The sequence below is a fragment of the Papaver somniferum genome, chromosome 7, assembly GCF_003573695.1.
Source record: "Papaver somniferum cultivar HN1 chromosome 7, ASM357369v1, whole genome shotgun sequence".
In the NCBI taxonomy this organism is placed as follows: domain Eukaryota; kingdom Viridiplantae; phylum Streptophyta; class Magnoliopsida; order Ranunculales; family Papaveraceae; genus Papaver; species Papaver somniferum.
Window position 1 is genome coordinate 11,036,243 of NC_039364.1, and position 13,395 is coordinate 11,049,637.

At 35.6% G+C, this 13,395-nt stretch overlaps 1 protein-coding gene and 1 long non-coding RNA gene across 2 annotated transcripts; both read right to left on the minus strand.

Moving 5' to 3' along the window:
• Nucleotides 1-3,762: 3,762 nt before the first annotated feature.
• On the minus strand, nt 3,763-9,528 carry LOC113294089. The gene is made up of 6 exons (XM_026542511.1): nt 7,436-9,528; nt 7,151-7,345; nt 6,846-6,951; nt 6,120-6,725; nt 3,963-4,001; nt 3,763-3,849 (listed from the first exon to the last, which is right to left on the minus strand). The coding sequence occupies exons 1-6, from the start codon at nt 9,526-9,528 to the stop codon at nt 3,763-3,765; spliced, it is 3,126 nt and encodes a 1,041-aa protein (XP_026398296.1).
• A 114-nt stretch (nt 9,529-9,642) lies between these two features.
• LOC113297949 lies at nt 9,643-12,183 on the minus strand. The gene is made up of 3 exons (XR_003333911.1): nt 12,100-12,183; nt 10,473-10,535; nt 9,643-9,790 (listed from the first exon to the last, which is right to left on the minus strand). It is a non-coding gene; the product is annotated as an uncharacterized LOC113297949 (long non-coding RNA).
• Between the last annotated feature and the right edge of the window lie 1,212 nt (nt 12,184-13,395).

Genomic DNA, 13,395 nt, shown 5'->3' on the forward strand with positions numbered 1-13,395 from the left:
TTTTGGGGACCATCCTCTTTTTGGAACCATTGTTTTATTTTGGGTAAGACATTAGGAGTAAATCTAGGTCACTCCTTATCTAAGTATTTATATTAATACGAAAATTACCCATTTCAATTAAGTTAGTGTAATGATTAGTTGTATCATTACGCTAACATAATTAGTTATTAGTGCAAGATTAAATAAAAGTAAAAATAAAAACTAAATAATTAAAAAAAAAAATAGTTGTATCGTTAAGTTAACTAAAATTACCCCTTAACATAATTAACTAGTTCGGTTGGGAAATGTTTTTTGTGACGTAACCGAATTGATGTTCGGTTGGAAGATATTTTGCGAAATGATCGAACTAAAATTCGGTTGGGAAATGTTTTTTGCAACTAACCGAGCTTAGGCTTCGGTTGGAAATGTTTTTTGCGACGTAACCGAACTATTAGGGTTCGGTTAGGAAATGTTTTGTGCAACGTAACAAAACTAATGTTCTGTTGGGAAATATTTTGCGAAATGACCGAACTAAAGTTCGGTTGGGAAATGGTTTTTGGAACTAATCGAACTATTAGGGTTCGGTTGAGAAATGTTTTTTGCAACTAACCGAACTATTAAGGTTCGATTGGGAAATATTTTTTACGATGTAACCGAACTAAGGTTCGGTTAGGACACTACACCAAATCAAGGATTTCCTTATTGAAAAAAAGCATTACAAAAAAATAGAAGCTAATTTCCCTTACTAAAATAAATGGTTATCGATAGGGAGTAATATAATGTGTGAGAATTTTGCATCACTCTTTTAATCCATTAGGAAAATTAAATAGACTAACACTTTAAGTTCATTACAATATTTATCCTAACTATTTATATTTTACTCTTCATATTTACTTTGTAATGCAAATATTATGTTACAACCGTTGCTAACTCTTTCTATTACTATTAAAATGACCAATAGAAAAATGACATGTGTTTTTTGGTTCTAGACGTTTGTAACATTATTTCTGTTAGAAAATTTGTTAGGTCTGATACCTAACAAATGGCACTTTTCCGGCCTGACAGTTTCCGGTCGCCGGAACTGACGACGGCTTCCGGTAGCCGGGACTGACAATATTCAGTACCCATAAAATTACTTTTTAAGCTTCAATTTAAAGAATTGAACACTGGATATATAAAATATATATTAAGAACCATAATGATTATATACAAGGAGCAGTAGTTACCCAATTACATTACAAATTACAGACTGAAATTAGATAGGTACTAAAGAAGTTTTCACTTCACAAAAAGTGTGCTCCTCCAAGCAGGATATGTTTTCACTGCACAAAAAGTAGTTATTGAAGCTTTCATTCATGGGCAGACTCCATAAACTGTTTCCACTTCACAAAAAGTAGTTACTCAAGAAGTTTTCATTCATGGGTAGAATCCACAAACTCGAACGAGACACGGGCCAAATTACTGATTCATTTGCAACATACTCTTTCAAATAAAAGCGATCACCTTGAGGACTGTCAGGTACAGCACAGTTACCATCCTCGATGGTTTCAAGACATACCTTTCTCTCTTCTGGTTGCACTAAGAGTCCCTCACAATGTTCTCCATCTATGCCATACACAACATAACATGTGGCAACAATTTCCCTTTTTCTGTTGTAAAGGCGCACAAATTGATTTCCATTAGGATCTTCTACACCACCAACAGCTGGGTTTGTGCTGGCAGAATGTTGGTTTTGTTGTTGTTTTGCCATAACTTGCAGCACAACCTATAACAACAGAGAAAACAGTTAATTGCTTGGATAATGACAGCTACAGATATGCAATCATAACTCAAAAAGAACACAGTTTTTTACAAGGCAGTGAATCCCCTAAATAAGAAAGCACCCCCCTATCCTTTAATACTTAAATACGTGCAAGAGTATAAGAGGAAACTTGCATACAGATTTTTTATTAAGTGTTTCAAAAATAAGCCTAATTTTTGTGCCCTGGCTCTATTGCTCTAGTGAATGCCAAACAAAAACAGAACTTGTAAATGCTCACATTAGTAATTAGTTCAGTATGCTTTGGCAGTACAGCCTCAACCATATGATCAGTCCTTGGCGCAGTAATTGTGGGGTTTTTGTTTGCATTCATAACCGCGGTCGCAACACTTGCGTATAAGGCTTGCTTCTTCGAGACAAGTGGAGAATAACCCAACAAACCAGCTCTGCATTTGTCAGGTCCAAAGACTTCAGCAATCTCATCATTCTCAAAGTCTAAAGCGGATACCAATCCTGCATCAATTAGCTCCTTCCTCCTAGCTCTAGCAGCCTTTACTTGCTCCTATTAACATACATTGAACAACGTGTGTTAATTTCAGAGTAAATAGGTAAACTACGAGCTTCATTCAACATGACCAACTATACTCACATTTCTCAACAGCCGAAGGATTTACTTTTCCATCTTTCCCAACATGGCCATCCATCCAAGCAAGCCCTCGTGCAGCCTCAGCTACCAAACCTTCCTTTACAGCCTGTACATACATTATATGGATAAGTATAAACAATTAACATTAAACTAGTGTCAAAGTGCAATATGATGTACTTACGATCTTGTGGATTTTATTTGCATATGACTCTCGACCACAGGTGTGATGTATGGTCCTCTTCTTTGATTTTCTGAATATTTGGCATGTTTTTTCCTTAATACCAGGTATGCTCTCATTCTCGACAAAAATTTTCCAACAATCCGAGTCAAAATCAACAGGACGTGCATCTAACTTCTCTTGCATAGTGACCTTGCCTAGGAGAGGACCAGTTCTTAGATCATGTTTATATGTCCTGAACTTCTATGGAAGAGACCCCATAACAATCATCTTGGCTAAATGATTTGGCACATTGAACTCGAATTCTTGCTGAAATAAACAAGTTTCAAGTCAAAAATCAACAAGATTCATCAAGCCATTCATTCATAAAACCATGATAGAAGAAAAGAAAGAAACTATAGATTACATACCAACAACTTAAACCACACATCTTCTTTGAAGTTATCCGGAACCTGCCTCCAATCCACATATTTGACTGGACAGTAGGCACGGACAAGTTTGCCAGCCCGAGTAGCTAATTTGTCTGCATTGTCACCTACAGGTCTCCCATACAAATTAACCGTTACCATCAACTTTGACTTAGAAACAACATTAGTTTCAGTCGCTGAAGAAGAATAAGCAGGATCACTAGTTTGTGGTGAAGAAACAGTTGAATGCACACTATTAGAGGCTTCAATAGCGTCCATATGCATTCAACACAGAGAAAACTAAAAACATTAAATCGTAGACTTTATCAGTACTAGAAAATATAAGTAAATGAAGGAGAATAAACAGAACATTGAAACCTAAACACAAGCATATCCGTAACAAGAACCCAAAATAAACAGAATCACAAAACCAAATTTCCTCAAACACTACCACTAAACATAATAGACCCATAGGTTCACAAAATTAACTCAATTCATGTAAAAAGAAGAAACAGAAAACCAACCAATGTTGCAAACTGTAATAGAAATAGAAATAGAAATAGAGAAAAAACTGTAATAGAAATAGAGAAAAAACAGTAAAAATGTGGGTATTGACAGAAATCCAAAAACAGTAAATCCAAAGATTCAATATGGAATGTGGGTATTGACTGAGATGTCCTCAGTTGTGAGCTTTGAGTAGCGATATTAGTTGATAAATGATAATTCCCCTGAAATATGTAAAGGATTCTCCAAATCTGTTCAGACCGTCACCATACAAACCAATAACTTCTACTCATGCATCAAGAAAGTCAGCAAGTGTTTGGATGCTCACAATATGCTCAACATTTATAGCTTCCAAGAGCTCAAATAGAGAAAGCAACTAATATTCAACATTCATTTATAAACAAGAAAGCATTGTGTACCGTAGTATAAGCAATTAGAGTGTGAAGATGGAAAAAGCAAGAAAGGGTTGTGTATGGTGAAGGAACTCACCGAAAACTCAGCCTCCCTCCCTAATGAATCTCCAAAAAACTGTAATAGAAATAGAGAAAAAAAACAGTAAAAATGTGGGTATTGACAAAAAACAAACATAAATCCTAAAATCTTAGTAACAGAACCCAAATCCATTCAAATAAACTGAAACCCTAACATCTTAATAGCAAAACCCAAAACTCAAACAAACTGAAACTGAAATTGAAATTGAGAATATGAAAAATCTTATTATCATGAAATTGATAAAACTAAACTGAAACCCTAATATCAAATCTTCATAGCAGAAATTGATGATGTGAAACATAAACAAAAAGAAGGTTTTCATGATATTACCTTAGAGAGCAGCGATTGTGAGAATTGATTTGAAAGATATACAGGCTTAGGAACCCTAAGTTTCTTGGAAAAAATTGGATCAAGTCTAGAGACCGGATTATATAGAAAAGAGAAAAGAGAAGGGGGGAACTAAAACTAAGATTTGAAATCATTCTAAAATTTCAGAGTGATTTGGCGGAAAATCTTGGTGGGAAACGAAATTTTGGGGATTTTTGGAGCGGGAGAAGAGAGAATGGGGGAAATTTTGGGATTTCTGTGTTTCTCGAACTTTCGGTTTTGGCTAATGAAAAGAGATGTGGTAAAACAAAGAGCCACGTTATCTATTTGATTACCATTAATTTTACTTCCTTTAATCAATGGTCAATAATCCTCTATCTTCCCTCATACGGATCCAATATGGAATGGAGAGATTACCATTCATTTTACTTCCCTTAATCAATGGTCAATAATCCTCTAACTTCCCTCATACGGATCCAATATGGAATGGAGGGCTAAAGATCATTTTACTTCCCTTAATCAATGGTCATTAATCAGTTAGAAACTTCCGATATTTCGTTGGATAATAACACTAAGTGCACAAAATCAGAAGATTCGAGTCACTAATCAGTTTCTGAGACAGGAATCCGATTTTTTTGAAACTTCGGATATTTCGTTGGATAATAACACTAAGTGCACAAAATCAGAAGATTCGATCTAATCAGTTTCTGAGACACGAATCCGATTTTGTTAGAAACTTCAGATATTTCGTTGGATAATAACACTAAGTGCACAAATCAGAAGATCTCGAGTCATTAATCAGTTTCTGAGACAGGATCCGATTTTGTTAGAAACTTCTGATATTTCGTTGGATAATAACACTAAGTGCACAAAATCAGAAGATCTCGAGTCATTAATCAGTTTCTGAGACAGGAATCCGATTTTGTTAGAAACTTCTATTTCGTTGGATAATAACACTAAGTGCACAAAATCAGAAGATCTCGAGTCATTAATCAGTTTCTGAGACAGGAATCCGATTTCGTTAGAAACTTCGGATATTTCGTTGGATAATAACACTAAGTGCACAAAATCAGAAGATCTCGAGTCATTAATCAGTTTCTGAGACAGGAATCCGATTTCGTTAGAAACTTCGATATTTCGTTGGATAATAACACTAAGTGCACAAAATCAGAAGATCTCGAGTCATTAATCAGTTTCTGAGACAGGAATCCGATTTCGTTAGAAACTTCGTATATTTCGTTGGATAATAACACTAAGTGCACAAAATCAGAAGATCTCGAGTCATTAATCAGTTTCTGAGACAGGAATCCGATTTTCTTAGAATTGAAGATCTCGAGTCATTAGTCTTATTTCTATTCAGGAATCCATTTGTAAAACAAGATGTGAGGAAATTGAAGTAATTGTACAAAATCGGAAGATTTCGAGTCATTATTCAGTTTCTGAGCCAGAATCTGATTATTCAGTTCACCCGAATGAGAATTCCATCTCCAAATCGAGTACTCATTGAACCTGAGTTTCTGAGACAGATCCGTTTTTGTTGAAGGCGGCAAAGTTGCCACATTTCTTACTTTACCATATTATAAACATGATAAAATCATAAAGTCCTAACTTTTCAAAATTTCATCAAAATATAATAAATTAATTCCATTAATCAAATATTGGGTTACCTTTCCACAAAATTTATTTACTGAACTCTGTTTGAAGCTCGTTAAACAAAAAATCTGTCCTCAAAATGATTTTACAGAACTCTTTTTGGTTACAGTTGGTCAATCCAAAGGTTACCTGTTCGATGCAATTACACAGTGGTTATTCTCGTCTTCTTGGCACCATTCTTGGCCTCTTGGCACCATAAACATTAAGCAAACAAGCCAAATGGGGTTCATCGACAAGAATATTTTTAAAGCTGCCGGGACTAGGCTTCTCAAGATCGTCTACCTTTATCGTTAACCCCATTGGTGAAGGAATAACAACCCACTGATCAGAGCTTTTCAAATCTTTGGAGTAAAAAACCTGGCTTGCCTCTTCCACTAGAATTGCTGGTTCGTCATATATTTTACTGGAACTTCTCATACTGTTCAACTTTACCAAAACCAAATTAGAATCTAGACAAATTTTGATTCCACTGCCTACCTTCACCCAGTCACAGTAGAACACAGTCTCATGAAAAGTGGTATAGTCCAATTCTAGGATTTGTTTAATCAGTCCATACCACTTTGATAGGTGAGTTTCAGGAGATGCATCACCTTTGTTCCTCCTAAACGTGGTGTATGCCTCTACGCAGACACCACTATCTTGGGTCTCATGGTCTTCTTCATAAGACCTAGGAGAAAACACAAAACCATTTACACGATATTTTATATACTCTGTCGCTCCTCCAACAGGACCTTGTGCCAATCTCCACAAAACCGAATCTGTTTTTTTCTCTTGCACTAGCTATACAAAATGAAAATAACAAAAGTCAACCAAGGCTTAGATTGAAACTAAGGCTTCCATTGGAGAGAAACTAAGGTGTCCACATCTGTATAATCTAAACAAGATACATAGAAGCCATACCTTTTCAACCAACCATGGAATGAACTTTGTTTGTGTTTCTACCTCATCGACAGTGACCTCCTTACCAGTAGAATCTAAGATGGGTAAGAGGGTGTCACAAAACTCCCTACAAGTAACATAAACCATATCAATATTCAAGCAACATTTTGTTTACTTCTCGTTAGTGAATTTGAAAAAAAAATATACAGTGCAGCAAAAACATACCTATAATAGGCGTCGAGACCTGGAGGGTTTAATCGAAAGAGTACCCACCTACGTATTTGTACAAATTGTACGTTGGTTAGGGTCACTTCCTTATCTTTAACTTTAAGCATAGGACGTCACTGAACTCCGAATCTGGTCTTAAAAAGGCTTCCCAAGTAGCTTTGTGATTTCCAGCGCTTGCATTTGGCATGCACTCCATCGCACCTGTAACAGACTCTTGTAAAAGACGGGACACTGAAATAGACCCTTCAATGTATCTTTTGTTATTTGGTATGTTTTTGCAGTCCTTCATTGCCCTGTTTCAGTTGCACATGTATATATCAGCAAAATAAAAGATTAGGTATATACCTAATAACCAATACCACATGACTAAATGAACAATTCACCTTTCAAAAGGATACATCCACCGAAACCTGACGGGTCCACAAATCAAAGCCTCGTCTGCCAAATGAACCATATTGTGGACACTTATATCAAAAAAGGAAGCTGGAAAGTACTTCTCAAGCATACACATTGCCTCTGCAACCATGAATCGAGCCTTTTCGAGATCACTTTTACACAAGATTTTAGAACACAAAATTCTGAAATACAAACTGATTTGGTGAAGTGCTGTTCGCAACTCTTTGTGGCGAGGAAAAGCATGTTGAAGTAGAACTGGCAGCAAATACATCATAATGACATGATAATCGTGGGATTTCAAGCTACTGATACTCAGAGTTTTCATATTCACATTGTTACTAATGTTCGACGAGAAACCAGTAGGAAGTTTTAGATCTTTAAGAATCTTGCAGAAATCAGACTTTTCTTCTTTGCTCAGAACAAACACCGGTGTTGGTTTTACATCATCTCCAGTAATACGATTTTGTGTAGTCCACTGTCCACAATGGAGACCTAGTTTCTTTAACTCTTCCCGTGCATTCCATGAATTCATAGACTTATTATTATAATCGAAGATTGTCTCCATTATGTGATCCATAACATTTTTTTCGGTGTGCATTACATCAACACAATGCCGTAAATAGAGCATACGATAGACTTCAAGATCCCACCAAATACACTTCTTGTAGAATGCACCAGTGATTTGATTATCTTCAACGTTGTCATTATCAGGATCGTATCTCTTTCTCTTTGCTGTTTTTCTCTTTACTAACTTACCAGGTGTGTAATCCACAAGAGATAATTTTTCTAATGACTCCTCTCCAGTCAGTCGCTTTGGAGCAAAGTTAAACTCATCTTTACTTAGACCCAAGTGCCCACCCTTTTTTCTAAATGGATGGCCAGCCTTAAGGAATATCCTATAATTAGGATAGACCTCCTTATTACCATAAGGAAAATGAACACTTCTTGTCTTGTCGGCACAACAAACACAAGCAAAATAACCATGAGTAGTACATCCGGACAATACACCTTGTGCTGGCAAGTCATGAATCCCCCACATTAGGCAAGCTCTAAGTAGAAAGTATTCCTTCCGGTGGGCATCATAAACTTTCATTCCATTCTCCCAAAAGTCATTCAGTTCATCTACTAGTGGTGGTAGAAACACATCTATGTCTTGTCCCGGCGACTTTCTCCCTGGGATCAACAACGACATTATTTGAAACTCAGATTTCATGCACAATGAAGGTGGTAGATTATACATCACCAATATCACAGGCCAACAACTCCATCTTAAATTCTGCGTACCATAAGGATTGAACCCATCAGTTGCAATTCCAAACCACACATTTCTGCCCTCCTTTGCAAACTCTGGAAATTTCTTTTTCACTAAAGCCCACTGATGTGAATCTATCGGATGACGCATGTACTCACTAGAAACTTCAGCTCGATCATGCCATGTCATTGCTTCAGATATCCAAGGTGTACCATAATATCTCTTAAGTCTTTCTCCAACGGGAAAGTGTCTCAGCACCAGCGAAGATTCCTTTGTCTTCTTTGGCCCAAATTTCCCTTGTTTGACCTTAAATCTTGGTTCTTTACATTGCGGACAGCTTGTTGCATCTTCATGCTCCTTATAGTACAAAATACAATGATTTGGGCACGCATGAATAGCCTTACATTTCATACCCAGACCCAACATAATCGACTTCATTTCCGTATATCTACTGGGCATCGTGTTTTCTTTTGGTAACCACCCTTTTATCATTTCCAACAATTTGGTCACACAATTACCTGATATTCCAAACTGTTTCTTTAAATTCTGCAGCTCCACGATCGCCGATAGTGTACTAACATTGCCTTCACAAGTAGGATACAATTTCTGTTCAGACAATTCTTTGTACTTTTCGTGTCTCTTTTGCGCATCTGGTTCAAACTCGAATGGTTCCTCATTATCATCATGTGTCCCATTCGCATCATCGATAAAAACACCACCACCATTACTTCGATGAACTTCAAATGCAGCATCAATAAAAGGAGTCAAATCTGGAAATACATCTTCTCTAACTTGCTCATTAGACACACTCTCTACTGGACGACTCATTACATTATTAACCGGCTGCTTCTCACCATGAAAGACCCAAGTGATATACGACTTGTCGATACCATACTCGTACAAATGCTGTTGCACTTCCTTAATATCGAGACGACCCCCATTTAGACATCTAGAACATGGGCAAGGACAAAGGGTTTTCCAAGGACCATATGTAGATGCATATTTAATGAAATTTTTTACCCCATCTCTGTATACTTGACCAAACCTATCATTCTCAAACATCCAAGACTTATCCAATTCTCTCCGCATTCTGAAAATCAAGATTAACCATGTTAGCCAGGTCCCCAAATCTTATTTTACTGCACCAAATTCATCTAATAACGAAAAAGGAACGAATAAGAAACACAAAAGAATTTTACAGAACATGACAAAGAACATTAAGAGCAGTAAGTAACTCTATAAAAATTCATGAATTATCGATAGATGATAGTAAGTTATCCACTGCGATACACGAATACCAATGGCAGCAGTAAGTGACAAAATGTATTTACTGAACTCTGTTTGAATGCATAAACTGGTTACATTTTTTGTTACAGTTGGTTCAATTAACAAAACTCAAAACTAGCTAGTAGAAGGTGCAGTTGGCATGGACTTGCAATCATCATTACCAGCAGCTTTATCTTTCCTATAACTTCCTACAAATAAAAAATAACATCTCTGGGATTGAGAACATTCAAAAATTTGTATGAAATTCAGTAACTAGGAAAGTAGAACAACCGATAATTAGTACGAAGTCTAGTAACTAGGGACCCAAAGAATACTTCCAGTAACAACACCAAAGAGAAAAGAAAAACTAAGTTAAAAGGATTCCGGCATTACACAACTACTGTTGTACATATGCTAATGCCTGCCTACCCAAGTGATAAAAATAAATGACGGACATCACATCAAACCTTGTGAGTTTTCTAGCAAGTGAAATCTCAACTGCTCACCTTCCCTTGGGGTTTTAACCCTTAGCGGAACCAATGAAGAATCGTATCTTATGCAAGCACGTCCTGGTCACAGAGGTTTCAAACAATTTCAGGGAATAACTTCATCAGTCTGGCACACATAAATTTGTTTCAAAATTTATCATTCATTTTACAAAACCATGCATCATTCATTCCAAGTACGAACATCATTCATAAATATTCTGGAATCTAGAACATTCAAAAATTAGTACGAAGTTCGGTAACTATGAACTCGAAGATAACTGCCAGTAACAACACCAGAGAGAAATGAAAAAAGAGTTGATGCTTTCCTGCACAAAAGGATTCCACCATTACACAGGTACTGTTGTACATATGTTAATGCTTTCATGCACAAGTGATAAATATAAGTGAACAAAAAATGTGATGAACAATCCTTACCATCCAAACGAATATTAAGAAGTGTTTTTATTTTAGGCAAATGTCAAGTCCAAGAGTTAAAAATTGTCGCAAGGTGAAAAGAAGTGGATTGGTATAAATAAATTTACTAGTTTAAATGCAGAAAATGAAATACGGGCTGGTATTATATAGCCTTTTCTTATGCTCTGTCTCCAAATATCAGTAACCACTTCGACTTGTATCGACATCGCCTTTGTGGCCAGCGTCAGAACAACAGAAGTTAGAAAACTAGGATAATCTCCTAACCGGCTGAAACTATTTTTCGACAGGCATATTCAACTAAAATATATGCACACTTATTAGCTAGTCTATCCGTGAACAGACAACTCCAATTATCAGAAAACTTATTAGCTAGTCGATTCATATGATGCTAAGAGAGAACTTTTCCAAGAATCTTCTAACATTTATGGCACATTGTATTGGGTAAATTATAATTACAAGTAATGGTTTAATGGGACACTAACAACATTCTTTGTGTATACCCTAGTCATCTAAATTATCCACCTGAAACGGTTGTGCTTCAATATTTTTTTCGTTCTAGTTAAAACTAGCTTTTACCCCTCAGTAACCATTGCAAGATCAACTCAAATCTTCCAAATAGCTTAAGAATCACGATTTCAGCAACTTTCTCTAACATAAATCCTGATGTATTACTAAACTAAAAATTCATCATTTGCCTGAGCATCTCAATTTGAGTGAAGCCGTCAAAAAGAGAAGATTTCTGTAAGGAATCACATCCAGGGACAGCATAAGGACAGCATAAGAAACACTTAGCTCACTTGTTGAGGAATTAGAAGGATCATAACTCCTATCCATCTCAAGTTCCAATTTGCAGGGAAAATTTAAAATAAGAATTCGGTAATAATTCATTCAATAGTTTCAAAAGAGACAGAAAATTAACATGATAGCAATCTAAACAGATTAAAGGTTAATAAAAAGATCTGTTATGATAACCATTAACACTAACAAAAGTTAAGAGAGTGAGATAGTTTGTTTTCAAACATTAATCTATCCAAGCCATCACAGTTTTGAGCGGATCCTAAGAAAAACTACCATAGAACAATAGATGGAATCAAGCCCACATTATAAAAGGACCTAATTTACTCATATTTCAACATGCACTAAACCAATTTCAAAGTAATCAAAAACCCCATATCTCAAACGAAAGCAGAAAATAAATTGAGATACATACCGCAATTTAGGTTAGAGAGTTTTAGTATGTCACCAGAGCTACGATCGAAAGAAGAAGGAGAAGAAATCGAACCTTTCAATTTCCCCTGGTCGTAGAGATAACACAAAATCAATGGTAAAACGGATTAGATCAATAAGGGAATCGAAACCATAGGGAAAAATTGATCGATATTGAGTCTGTTTCTTTCAATTGATTTCAAAAGGAAGCTTAGAGAGTATTTTTTTTCTTTTTTGAGCACAGGTTTGATTCAACTGATTTCCAATCAAAGTTCTCATTAGGTTTTCTTTCGACCATTTGTTCTTTCTTGTACAGGCACCACAGGTATGGCTTTGGTTCTATCGAGTATGGAACCATTGGCTCGTTGGACTAAAATTTTGGTTAAAAAATGGAAATAAACTTTGGTTCCCACACCCATTGGTTCTTGGGACTTAAGTTATTCTAGGGTTCTAGAATTATCAATCGGTTCCGGGGAAGATATTTAAGAAACTTAGAAATTCATTTTATTTTTCTAGTTATTCAAAATAAATCAATGTGTTAGATATGTGAAAGTGTGTTATAAATAAAAATGGTAAACAGTTACAAACATGGGGTTGATTTTAGGATACATGTAGTTATGGGTAGAAATATTGATATTAGTTATTTAGTAGAAATGTGTTAGTTTTGTATAACTAATGAACTCACACTTTGAAATAGTTATTTACTTTTTATAAGTTAATTCCTAATTATAGTAACTATTTGTTAATTTGCTAACTCTTTACAAGGGTTACTAGAATTATAATGGATCATTAGTGTTACCATAAAAAAATTAGTTAGAAAGCACGTTGTTAGTAAAACCTAGATTTGGTGTAGTGGGAATTATTTTTGTGAAATATCCAAATTGTTCTTCATGTTCATCATTTCCAATAGATTCGGTTAGTTCGGCAAAGTTTTTCGTATAATTCCTACACGAACTTCTCTCTGCAACTTCCATTTTCAACTCATTTTGACAGTTAATATTCATTTTTCAATCGAACCGGAACTTCAAGGAAAGAGAGAAGAAGAAGAGAATAATTTTTTTTTCAAAACTAAATTTTTTTGATTCCCTCCTGTTTTTGTTTTTGATTTTGGTTAATAGATTCATTTAGATGTGATATATATGATTAGATTTATATAGTTATTAGGTTAGTTTTGATTTAAATTAAAGTAAAGGGTAAATGTGTATTTACCTAACTTTAGGACACCCCTTATAAGTATAGAGAGGTTGGCCTAATAAGACCATGGTCTCCCAAAAAAAATCATGGTTCCTGAAAAATGGTT